General features: G+C 38.5%; 1 protein-coding gene across 2 annotated transcripts in view; it reads left to right on the top strand.

Annotated features, from left to right (window-relative positions):
* Positions 1 to 13882, top strand: part of LOC150091211 (hemocytin-like) — a 1750539-nt gene that overhangs the window by 1043188 nt on the left and 693469 nt on the right. For both annotated transcript variants that reach the window (XM_090374755.1, XM_090374750.1), the window contains one exon: positions 3436 to 3617. In XM_090374755.1, the coding sequence (XP_090230881.1) occupies positions 3436 to 3617 (182 nt within the window). The remainder of the gene's footprint in view (positions 1 to 3435; positions 3618 to 13882) is intronic.

Genomic DNA, 13882 nt, shown 5'->3' with positions numbered 1-13882 from the left:
AAGGAAATAAGCAAACCCTAAGCCATAATCATGAGAGCTTCCTTGGCCCCAGGGCAGGTACCCATAGACTGGAGATGTCCAAATGTGACCCCCAGTTCATCAAAGGGGACACAAGTAATTACAGACCTGTTAGTTTAACTTCTGTTCCAGGGAAATTAATGGAGGCACTAGTTAAAGAGGCACTGCACAATCATCTAGACAAGACTTCAGTTATACTTCAGACACAGCATCGGTGTGTTAAGGGCAAGTCTTGTCTGACCAATTTGATTGGATACTATGATATGGTCACAAAGGAACTGGATGCAAAGAATAATTTTGATATCATATACTTGGATCTTAGGAGGGCATTTGATTCTGCTGCACAAATTGAATAGTGTGGTGTTAGAGGCAAATTGCTGCTATGGATAAAGGGATGGTTGAGTGGGAGAACACAGAGAATGGTAATCAGTGGTCACTGCCCTTCTTGGACTAATGTTATTAGTGGAGTTCACCAGGGTTCAATTTTGAGTCTATTGTTGTTTTCTGTATTTATTAACCATATTGATGATGGATATCAGGCTTAATGTCTAAGTTTGCGGACGACACAAAGGTTGGCAGTGTTGTTAATGATACTAACGACAGTATGCTACTGCAACAGGATCTAGAAAAGTTGAGAAGATGGACTGCGAGTTGGCAACTGAAGTTTAGCATTGACAAATGTAAAGTACTGCATATGGGTAGCAGTAACCCCAGAAAACAGATGAGCAGAAAGATGCTAGATGAGCAGAAAACCCACTACACTATTATTATGGGGAATTTCAATGCTAAGGTTGGAAAAAGAAGCACCAGTTAAAGAAGCACTGCAGGATCATCTAGACAAGACTTCAGTTATAGCTCTGACACCATGGTTTTGCTAAGGGAAAGTCTTGCCTGACCAGTTTGATTGGATGCTATGATGCAGTGACAAAAGAACTGGATGCAGGGAATAACTTTGATATTATATATTTGGATCTTAGAAAGGCTTTTCATACTGTTGCACAGAAGACTGCTGCACAAATTGGAGCAGTGTGGCATTAGAGGTAAATTGCTGCTATGGATAAAGGGATGGTTGAGTGGGAGAAGACAGAGAATGGTAATCTATGGACACTGCTCATCGTGGACTAATGTTATTAGTGGAGTCCCTCAGGGGGTGTTCGGTCCATTATTGTTTTCTGTATTTATAAATGATGTTGATGATGATATATCAAGCTTAATGTCCAAGTTTTCAGATGATACAAAGGTTGGCAGGGTTGTTAAGGACACTACTGACGCTATGCTGCTACAACAGGATCTGGAAAGGTTGAGCAGATGGGCTGAGAGGTGGCAAATGAAGTTTAACATTGACAAATGTAAAATACTACGTATGGGAAACAGCAACCCCAGAGTAACATATCAACTCTGTGGTACTACACTGACAGTGGTAGAGAATGAAAAGGACCGAGGGGTAATTGTGCAGGCAGATATGAAGTTCTCTGAGCAGTGCAGACGGTCTGCAAGAGTAGCTGATTGTGTTTTGTCAATGATATACAGGAATTTTTCTAGCAGGGATAAGGAGGTGATTATTCCCTTGTATAAGGCAATGGTCAGGCCACACCTTGAGTACTGTATGCAGGTCTGAAGGCCTCATTTCAAGAAGGATGTAGAGCTGCTGGAATGAGTACAGAGAAGGGCAACAAAATTAGTGAATGGAACAAAGGGTTGCTCTTATGGAGAAAGGCTTAAGTTTTGCAAATTACAGTATCTGGAGACTAGGCACCAGCGAGTTTATCTGATAGAGGTGTATAAAGCCTTGAATGGTTTGAGCATGCTCAATGCCGATGGGATTCTTCCTCTTGCTCAGAATAATCACCTGAGAGGGCATAAATTCAGGTTGAGGAAAGACAGATGTAGGATAGATGTGTGGAAATTTGCCTTTAGGCAGTGGGTAGTTGGTTGGTGGAACAGACGTCCATCCCTTGTTGTGGAAGTTGATAGCCTAAATAAATTTAAGGCTCAGCTGGACAGGTATTTTGAACGAACGGAGGGGTGAAACGGAAGTTTTTTTTTTTTTTTTTTGGCTGATGCTGCATAAGCTTGCTTTCTTGCCTCATATGCCTCTACTAATGCTAAAGGAGTACATCACTTTGGAACTTGAAATAGCTTTGTGAGAGATCTGGTAGTTGTATTATAGAGATGGCAAAAAAATGTATAATTGAACTCTCTGTTCAGAGTCATCTAGTTGTGAAATGTTTTTGAAAGAATGGTTATGGTTAACCAAACCATTCTTTTAACAACATAGTCTACTTGCTGTGAACTGTCATAAAAGATTTTGTGGATGATGGTTGATAGTTGCGCTTTATTGAAAATTTTCAGTGATACAGAAGTGCAGGCAGTGGGCCTGTGTTTGCCTGTGAGAGTTGATTTGCTAGTTCTTAGACCAGACAAAGTATCGCTGTGTTCTGCTACTTTTCATCACAGTGGAATGCTGTGATGAAAGGTAACAATTTTAAAAGCATTTGTGATAGAAGTTGAAGTAGAAGGTGAAATCTCATATATATCATCATAAAAATTCATCAAAAAAAAAGTCATTGGAAAAATAATTCCATTTTGCAACAAGGTTAGTCTGGCTCTCAAACTAGGTAAAATTCTTGAAAATGGTAAGCCATTCATTGAATAAAGAGGAAAATTGAATTCTGAACTGAGGAAACAAAGAATTGACTATACTATCACCTCGTATGAAATTTAAGCTTTCTAGAATAGTCTGCGAGGCCCTTAAAGCTAGCACAGTGGTTATAATCATTACAGATTATAATCAAGTCTTTTCACGCTGAATGGAAAAGGGCTTAGTTTTGAATCCTCAAATTTGCATGTAGAATACATGCTATTTACAAACACAGTAGATTGATTCCTTGTGGCCCTAGGTGCTTTGATTAAAATTCAGACAATATAATCTGGTTGCACTTCTGAGATACCAAATGCAAGATCAGGAGAATACAGAGAGTTGAATGAGAGAAGGAGAGCATGCAGGCAAAGGTATATCATGAGTCATGTCATCAAAATGTGAACCACGTTCTTACAAAAAAAAAATGTTATTTAATGTTTTTGTTTTCAAAAGAATTATGTTGGTTTATTTTAAGCATTTCATGATATTGTATTTGTGTAATTACTTTAGGGACATGTTTCTTAGAATATACTTTTAGAGTACTGCAGCTTTTATCTGTACTGACAAAATGAGTTTGGAAAATTCCAACATTTCTGACACCCAGATAACAATAACAAGTTATAATCTGGAACACATTGCCATTTATATGTTCCAGTTGGAGGGAGAGAGAGAGAGAGAGAGAGAGAGAGAGAGAGAGAGAGAGAGAGAGAGAGAGAGAGAGAGAGAGAGAGAGATACAAATTACTTCAAGGAAATGTTTCTTTTATAATACTGCAGCTCTTATCTGTACTGATGAAATGGGCATGGAAAATGGCAATATTTCTAACACCCAGATAACAGTAACAAGTTATAAAGATATAAATGGTGATGCAAAAAGGTCAAGATTATACTCCCTTGCTACAGACTTTGGTTATGGAGGTTGGGTTGCTGGAAAATTAGATCGGAAGCAGTATATCCAGGTAATATATTCCTATATATATATATTTAAATAATGATAACTAGAAATTTAATAAATATATGCCCATATATATATATAATTTCCATTAACTTCTTTGACATTCAAGGCAGTTATACATTTTATGGTGCTCCTTTATAGAGAAAATTTTATGAAGACATTTTAATCATTTAACCTTATTTATTTATCTTTCAACGCATCATAAAAAGTGAAATATAATTGTGAAATAAAACTTGCAATCCATTTATATATAATCCTGTATCTCTTGGTTTGTGAGGCTTGTCACAGACATTCTTCTGGGATGGAAGGCCAAGATTTGCTACCTGGGAGTGTAAAATGCTGTTGAAACTGATATTCAGGTCCCTTTTGTAACTGAAGGGACTGAATTTCAGTGAAGTCTGGTTATTCTGCCACAACTAAATCCCCTGCTTCCACCTACATGATAGTGGCATTGTTAATAACCCTGAGTTTACCCACCATGGGTAAGGACTGAAACACTGCATCCAATATACTCAGAAATGAACTAGCATAAGCAGGGATCAAGTTGTGATATCCCCAAAACACAGAGGAATGCTACCCTCTCTATGTCATCAACAATACTAGGTGGTAGTCTGCTACCTCCATTGTATTGGATCTGTTTGTTCACACCACACAGGTGTGAACAAACATAGGCATAGGTTGAGGTGTGGCATCCTCATCATGGAGAGAAGTATCTCCCCCATTCCCGTATCACCAGGCAGTACAAGACAGTAGACAACTCTCATCATCCAGTGATACACAACCACTTTGCTTATTGTAAGTGTGGAGTAGTGAAACCCATATTTAATCTGAAGAACAAAGCTCTGCTAACCCCCACCTATTCCATCATGCATTATGACTGATGTCTTTTAAGGTTATGATGGGCATCATGGTATGAGCCAATATTCCTTACATTCCGAGGTTATAGAGCTCAAAAAAATGGTTTTCACAGGCTGACAGCTAAATAGTCTACCAGACTGAACCTAATTGGTAATTCTCTAGGAAGCATTCAGATCAGCTAGTGTATAAGCTTGCTGCTTCTGGTCTGCCAGCTAGATAGAGAATGGAGGAAGCCCAAGTAGTGTGTATGTATGATGCATTGTTGAGGCCACACTATATCAAGGAGCTGGATATATTTACAGAGCGAACACCATACACAAAAATGTCATTAATTCATAAAACATGTTCCCCTGGCTCCTTTATTTTTACTTCATTTATTGAATGCATCAAGAATAGTCACTTTAGTAGAAGAAAATTATCTGTGAAAAAAGTCTAAACCCCTTAAAAACATCCTGATTGATTTCACAAATATATGTGGTCTCAGTTCCACTTTCAGTGAAGTTCATTTCCACTTACAGTCTGCCAAGCTCTACCTATTTTTTCTGATATAAAAAAATAAGTGTGGATTGGCAGAGTATATTCTGCATTATCAGTTTCCTCAACCACTCCACTACTCACCTCAGTTGCCCTATCTGTTTGCTCTGTGATTCCTTTCTCTCAAATGTGGTTGTGCATATGTTTGCTCTGATATTCCTTGTCACAGTCTTCCTAATTTCAAATCTCTGGCTTAAAATCTCTCAGCCCCATTCTATCAAATTCATCTGTTGTCTTTGTCATTCTCCAAATCCAACTAATCACTCAGAACTTTTTGACTTAATTTCTTTGAAAGTCGACTTTCTCCAGTGTAACAGTAAGGTAATTTTCTTTGACGATATTAATGTTCACAACTTGTACTGGCCTCAGTTTTATACTTATACAGACCTAGCTAGTCCAGATGTTGAGGCTTTGGCAGTCACTAATGACTTCGTACAGCTTTTTTATTTACCCAGACTACCAGATTACTCTAACCACATACCCAACATCTATGATCTTTTTCTCGCCAACAAAATGCCCAAGTATAGCCAGTGTTAGTGGTGATCTTTTCTCCAGTGGAGTTTGCTCTTATGGTCATTTGCAGCCTTTTGATGTTTGGAATTACAGCACTATGAAATGGAAATGAACTGTGTGATTTCTATTCTTCTTTTTTCTTGGCTAGATCACTGTTTTAAATCTTCTGATCCTAAGGTTTGTTCAGATTGTGTCAGTTATGGATGAATTCCTTTACTTGACATTCCACCTTAAAATCTCATCCCTTATCTTAACCTTGGTTTTCCAATAAATCCACTAAAGCTTCAAAATAAGAATGTAGCATATCATAATTGGCTTCTGTCCAATTATGATATGGTACATTCTTATTTTGATGTCCAGCTTCCTTTTCTGTGTACTCTAGTGTTTGTAACAATTGTGCAACAATTATTAATCAATCCAAACACAGTTTTGAATAGTCTGAGAACAGAAATCATTATTCTTGTCCAAATGGTAGTCAAGAATTCTGGTTTCTTGTTAAAGCTATTGGCTGCAGTCTGTTCATCCACTCCCCAACCTCTGTTGCATCCTCAGCTAAAGATAGTCAACTTCCTAACATCCTACTTTTCTTCTGACTGTTATATCAACAGTGTTGGTAAACTACCTTATACTCCACTCAATGACACTTGGGATCATTTGACAGAAGAATGTTAGAAGAATTAGGAACAATTATGAAAGCTCTTGATGGTATTTCTTCAACCTGTGCTCCTGTACCATCACCTTGATGGTACAGGAGCACAGGTTTGGAGAACAGGTTTGTTCTCCAAACCTGTGCTCCTGTACCTATAGTCTTTTTTACTTACACCTTCTTATTCCACTGATGTTTTTTCTTATGCTTGGAAATTCACTCATATCTAGCCGTTTCCTAAAAAGTGTGAAAATTCCTCCTATCCAGTTATTATTCCATTGCATTTACCTCTATCTTTTCATATTCATGGAGAAACGCATCAACCACCAACTCTTAAACTATCTTGAAACCTTCCATTGGATAAATGGTTGCTAATATGGATTCCATTAAACCACTAGCATTAGCATCAGCCAAAAAAAAAAAAAAAAAAAAAACCCCTTCCCATTTCACCCATCCATTCACTCCGAATGTTTGTCACTTATTTAAGTTGCTGACCTCCACTACAACAGATGGAAGTTTGTTCCAACTAACAACCATCCACTGCCTAAGGCAAATTTCTGCATATTTATTCTACAATTGTCTTTCCTCAATTTGAATTTATGCCCCCCTTTGGTGAATAATCTGAGCAAGAGGAAGAATCCCATTAGCATTGAGTTTGCTCAATCCATTCAAGGCCTTATACACCTCAATTAGATCACCTTGCAGGTGCTTTTTCTCCAGAAACTGCAATTTACAGAACTTAAGACTTTCTTGGTAACACTAACCCTTTGTTCCACTCACCAATCTCGTTGCCCTTCTCTGTACTCATTCCAGGAGCTCTACATCTTTCCTAAAATGAGGCCTCCAGACTTGTATACAGTACTCAAGGTGTGGCCTGACCATTGCTTTATACAAGGGGACAATCACCCCCTTATCTCTGCTGTATATCATACAAAAAAAAATTGCTGTATATCATTGACAATTGCTGTATATCATTGACAGGACACCATTACAAAATTGCTGTATATCATTGACAGGACACCATTACAAAATTGCTGTATATCATTGACAGGACACCATTAGCTACTCTTGAAGCCTTTTTTGTACTGCAGAAAACTTCATATCTGACTGCACAATTACCCCAGGTCCTTTTCAATCTCCGCTACCCTGAGTGTAGTACCACCCAGTTGATATGTTACTGTGGGGTTACTGCTACCCATATGCAGTACTTTACATTCAATGTTAAACTTCAGTTGCCACCTCTGAGCCCATCTGCTCAACTTTTCCAGATCCTGTTGCAGTAGCATACTATCATTACTGTCATTAATAACCCTGCCAACCTTCGCATCATGTGCAAAATTAGACATCCTGATATACCTTCATCATTGTTAAATACCGAAAACAACAATGGGCCCAACACCGAACCCTGGGGAACTCCACTAATATCATTTGTCCATGAAGAGCAGTGTCCATTGATAACCACTCTCTGTCTTGGCCCCGAGTGCCAAGACAGAGAGTGGTTATCAATTTCTGAGTGATTTTCAAGCAATTTTCTTAAAGAGAAGCTGATAATTATAGTGTTATTCTTCATTTTTTCCAGAGTTATTTAATTTTACTCTTCTAAAGTAAAGAAGTTAGCATACCTAACAGAAAGGAAAGACACCTTTCTTCTTGTACATGACTAACTTACTAACGCACAAATAACCTTACTTCATCTCTTGGTCATTGGTGGCACTTCTCCTGGCTCCACGTGGCGGGGCCGGAAACCTGGGAAAAGAAAGCCTTCCTCCCAGGACTAAAAGGAGCAATGAGGGACAAAAATAAACAGTCCTGTAACAGTCCTCATGTGGATCTTTTGATCCAGATCTAGACAAACATAATCCAGATCATGACGACACAAATATATCCCATGCTAAGAGACAAAAAAAAGAAGGAACAGACAATAACACTCCTCTCTTTTTAATACTACACTCCTCCACAGACCAGTCGTTGAGTAAGCTGTCCCCATTTTTGATACAGAAATGTCTTGAAAATGTGGCTGGCCCTTCAAAAATGGTTCGTCGATTAACATCCGGAGATTTTTTTTTAGGAGCATTAGCAACTAAGGCTATATTGCTCCGGAATGTGCGGTGGTCATTCCCTGACCTTTCTGCATCCTCTATTTGGTGGTGACGGGCTCGAACCCCGGTCTAATCAAGAAGCGTGTGCTACGCACTGCTGCTCCTTCCCACCTGGCTACAGAGGCGCCTCCGGAGATTTATTAGTTGAAATGACCAAAAATAGACATGCTGAGAGACTATTGAAAGTATCTGCTTTTGGCGGAATTTCCAGAATTTAATTCCCTCCAGACCTGTTCCTTGGAAACACCATTGGAGGCAATTGCAGCCTGTATCACCATTGGCATAACATGCTACCTTAAACTCCTCTAAAGGGGTAATATCAGAATGGGATCCATTAAACATATCAGAGAATGAACTTGTGCATGAATTATGAGAGAAAAACATGGTACAAACCAAAAGAATTGTCATTAAAAATGATGGAAAGCCTGCCCCTACCCAGACAATGATACTAACATTTAAAACACCAAATCTACCTATTTCCATTAAAGCTGGTTATCTTAGATACCAAATAAGACCATACATTCCAAATCCAGTCCGATGCTTTAAGTGCCAAAAATTTGGTCATTCCCAAGCTATCTGCAGAGGTGTAGCCACATCTGCTACCTGCGGATCAAAAGAGCATACACACACAAACTGTAACACTGAAATGCAAAGTTGTCCTAACTGCCATGGTAACAATTCTGTCTTCTCTAAGGAATGCCCTCAATGGAAAAGAGAAAAGAATATTCAAAAATATGATTGAGCAGAAAGTATTATATCAAGAAGCTAAGAAACATTTTGCATTACCTGCTAAGTCACCTGCATATGCTTCAGTTACCCAGTGGCTACGCTCAGTAGCAACTCAGACCGTCCAAATATCTCAATATCTGGTTGTGCTAAATCACTCCTCTCCTCATCAAAGAAACAATATACTCCCAAATATGCTACTCAAGAAGCAAATACTCCTGTAACAATACCTCCAGATAAGAAACCTAATGAGCAACCAAAAGAACGAGCCAAGGGCCCCTGAAAGAAGCAGTGCAACTAAATTTATATCCGATACCATGGATATTGATAAAAAAGGTAGATGAAGATGATTCAGTTTTTGAGAATCATCCAGAGGATGACATTGACATGGGTAGGCCAATCTTCCCAAAAAACGTGGTGCACTATAGCCATAGATGCTGATTCGCCAAATAAATCCCAAATCAACCAAACAACCCAAAAAAATAAAAAGCAAAAGTAGAAAGGTGCAAATAAAAATTTCTGCCAGAAGTAACCAAACCCACCAGTTAAAACCAAACAATGCACACAGTGATTCAATGGAATTTTCATGGACTTCGTGCTAATTTAGATGACCTGTAAGGCACCTCCGTAGCCAGGTGGGAAGGAGCAGCAGCGCATAGCACATGCTTCTTGATTAGACCGGGGTTTGAGCCCATCACCATCAAATACGGAGGATGCGGAAAGGTCAGGGAATGACCACCGCATATTCCCGGAGCAATATGGCCTTAGTTTGCTAATGCTCCTAAAAACCAAATAACAAACAATAACAGATGACCTGTAATATCTCCTAAGTGAATATAAGCCTGTTACAGCATGCATACAAGAAACGAACCTGACGAATGCAGTATGTATAACAGTCAAATACTTCACCATGTATAGAAAAGATAGAAACTGCTCTAATGCAGCACACGGAGGAGTAGCACTGTTAGTAAATTCTTTAATTCCCTCCAGACCTGTTCCTTGCAAACACCATTGGAGGCAATTGCAGCCTGTATCACCATTGACATAACGATAACAGTCTCATTGTATCTGTCACCAAACCACACTTACATCCTTGCTGATTTAGATGACCTAGTAAGACAAATACCCACTCCTTTCTGTATTCTGGGTGACTGGAATGGCCATAACCCCCTATTGGGTTCTCAACAGCTTGACTGCAGAGGACAAATAATTGGGAAATTCTTGGATAAACACAATCTAACTATTTTAAACACCAGCGATCACACATATGTGCATTTACCATCTGGTTCGAGCTCTGCCATTGATCTATCAGTATGTCCTCCAACAATATTTCCTCTCATAGACTGGACAGTTACTGGCAACTCTCTTGGTAGTGACCACTTTCTGATCATATGTAATTTCTGTACAAGTTCTCTTCCACAGAGTAGCATTAGAACAAATTTGGAAATTTGACATGGCCAACTGGACTAAACATTAAGAAATAGCTCATTTAGATTCCACTATCATTGCAACTGACAAGATTGATTCTGCAGTAAGCTATATTACACAACAAATAATGACAGCAGCTGAATCTGCTATCCCGAAATCATCATTTAAAATCTGACTCCATCCAAAAATGTGTTGGGATGAAGCATGGAGCATTGCTAAAAGAGAAAGGAATAAATACTGAAATCAGTTTAGAAAACGTCCAACCACGGCCAACCTCTTACAGGTTAAGAGAGCAAGGGCTAAGGCTCATCATGTAAGACGAATGAGTAAAAAAGAAGCATGGGCACATTATGCTGCCACCATAAACAGATTCACAGATACTGCTACAGTCTGGAAAAAAATCAAATGTATCAATGGCAAATACTACTTCTCCGATTCTATTTCTGAACCAGTGGAAATTACTAATGCATTCGGCTCGTCTTTTGAAACACTCAGCTGCTTCCACCTATGAACCAGCCTTTCAGTCACTAAAATGCAGTATAGAAAAGTATAAACTGAATTTTAATACCGCTCTCCAACATTCATACAATCTGCCACTCACCATGACTGAATTGCTTAATGCGCTCACAAAAGTGAAAAACAATGTTCCAGGTCCTGATGGAATTTATTACACAATGATTTCCCATTTAAGTGAAAGATTATTAAGTGTTCTCTTACGACTCTATAATAGAATTTTTTTAGAGGAATATTACCCCACTAGCTGGTGCCATTCTTATGTGCTAGCCTTCCCGAAATCAGGAAAAGACTACACAGATCCAACAAACTATCGACCTGTCTCTCTAACAAGTTGCTTGGGAAAAACTATGTAAAAAATAGTTAACGCCCGACTAACAAGGTATTTGGAGACTCAAAACATTCCGAGTCCAAGCCAATATGTTTTTCAGAGAAGTAGATCGACGCTTGATCTCATTACCAAAGCGGAAGCAAATATTCGGAATGCCCTTTTAAAAAATAAGCACTTGTTATGATATGCGTTGATATCAAAAAAAGCATTTGATATCACTTGGCGATATGGGATTCTTCGGGACTTAAGTAAATCTGGTCTTCGGGGTCATCTTTCGAAATTTATTCAGAACTTTCTATCTAACAAATCCTTCCAAGTCCACTTCCACTCGTCACTTTCTGGAACATATGTACAAGAAGAGGGAGTTCCCCAGGGCTCAGTACTGAGTGCAACACTTTTTGTCATCAGCATCAATTCTATAACCAAGTGTATACCTAACACAGTTGATGCATACCTATATGCTGATGACTTTGCCATCTCATGTCATTCTCAAAATATGCGACTTATTGAGAAACAACTGCAAGGCACCATTAATAGAATAGTCTCTTGGGCCAAAAACAATGGTTACAGAATTTCTAAATTCAAAACAACTGCAGTATACTTCTGTTGTAAATGTACATTGCATCCTGATCCAGACCTTCAATTAGACTCTCATTGTATTACATTTCAGCCAAGTACTCGTTTTCTTGGTATAATAGTTGATAAAAAACTAAACTTCCTTGAACATATAAAATATATCCGTACCAGCTGTCTTAAGAAACTAAATATTCTCAGAGTAATCTCCTTTATGTCGGGTGCAGATCGTTACACGTTGCTACATTTATACCGCTCATTAATTAGATCCCGCTTAGACTATGCATCTCCTGCAAACACCTCAGCCAGGCCAAGTGTACTGAAATGGCTTGATCCCATTCATCATAGTGCACTTTGAGTTGCACTGGGGGCCTTTCATACATCTCCAATTTTAAGTCTATATACGGAAGCCTGTGAACTGCTGCTATAACTTTAACAGCAAATTCTTCTCCTAAATTATGCCGTTAAAATCAGCAGCCTTCCACATCATCCGATATAGCAATATCTTTTCAGACCAAAATGGGGAAACCTCTATCGAACTAAATCACATCTCAACAAACCATCTGGCATTAGGCTTCAGACTCAACATGAATAACATACTGCAGGATACTAGCATTTCTCATCCAGCCATGAGAAATACCCACAATACACATTAACAGATATTTTCAGAAATGGGGGAAGAATAATCTTCCAGATATTAACATTAGACAATTATATCTGGCCAACTACACTCAATTTAGAAGTTACATACAGATGGATCCAAGGCTGTCATTAAGTTGGTATAGCCATAGTCTTGCCGGATGCTATCATCGCCAATCAGCTCCCCTCAGAATGTAGTACTTATACCGCAGAGTTATATGGTATCCTATTAGCCATGGAGAACATAAAAGAAGTCTCATATACTCAATCCATCATATATATACCAATTTGTTAAGTGCTGTGAAATGTATACAATGTGAATGCTCCAGCAACCATCCTCTGATACAGAAAATCTGGTCTCAGTTAATAGAAATTCATACACGTGGCCACCGCATAATTTTTTATTGGATTCCTAGACACACTGGAATCCCAGGGAATGAACATGCAGATTTAGCTGCTAAAAGTGCTTCAAATCCAATCTCACCCAATTTTAGGACACCATATGTTGACTATAAATCCATTATACAACAGACCTCTAAAGAACAGTGGAAAAGTATATGGGAAAAAGAAACAAATAATAAACTTTTTAAAATAAAGAGAGAACCCAAACAGTGGCAGTCCAGTCTAAGAGGAAATAGAAAAGAAGAGACTGTACTAGCACAACTGCGCATTGGTCATACCACCAAATACAGAAGATGTAGTAAGGTCAGGGAATGACCACCGCATATCCCTGGAGCAGTATGGCCTTAGTTGCTAATGCTCCTAAAAACCAAATAACAACAACAACAGCATTGGTCATACATACCTCACTCATGGTTACCTATTAAGAAAGGAAAATGCCCCACAATGCAGTAACTGTTCGTGCCCACTCACTGTAAACCATATCGTCATAGAATCCCCACTATATATAAGAGAACGAAAACTGATTTCACTTCACATTTCTAAAATTGCAATCGATTAACACTACAGAATGTAGTGTTAATCGATTGCAATTTCTAGGAGATTGTCAGGATATGGATGACATTTTTGTTTTTCTAAAATTGATTGATAAATATCACCTTGTCTGAACTTTTATATCAGAATCAAAACAAACAAGAAAAATATACTAGCCAGAAATATGTGCATTATAGACATTGTTGCTGATGCACCACCAACAACAACAACCACAACAACTCTGTCTTCTCGCACTCAACCATCCTTTTATCCATTGTAGCAACTTGCCCTTAATGCCATACTGTTCCAATTTGTACAGTCATGTGCCATGTGCCACAGTATCAAAAGCTTTCCTAAAACCAAGTATATGATATCAAAGTTATTCTTTGCACCCAGTTTGTTTGTGACCACATCATGGTATCTAATCAAATTTGTCAGACATGACTTTCCTTTATCAAACCCATGCTGTGTATGAA

Source organism: Mastigoproctus giganteus, chromosome 1, assembly GCF_048544385.1.
Source record: "Mastigoproctus giganteus isolate SK-2022 chromosome 1, ASM4854438v1, whole genome shotgun sequence".
Classification (NCBI taxonomy): Eukaryota; Metazoa; Arthropoda; class Arachnida; order Uropygi; family Thelyphonidae; genus Mastigoproctus; species Mastigoproctus giganteus.
The sequence above is the reverse complement of the archived record's forward strand: the minus strand, read 5'-3'. Positions and strand labels throughout refer to the sequence as shown.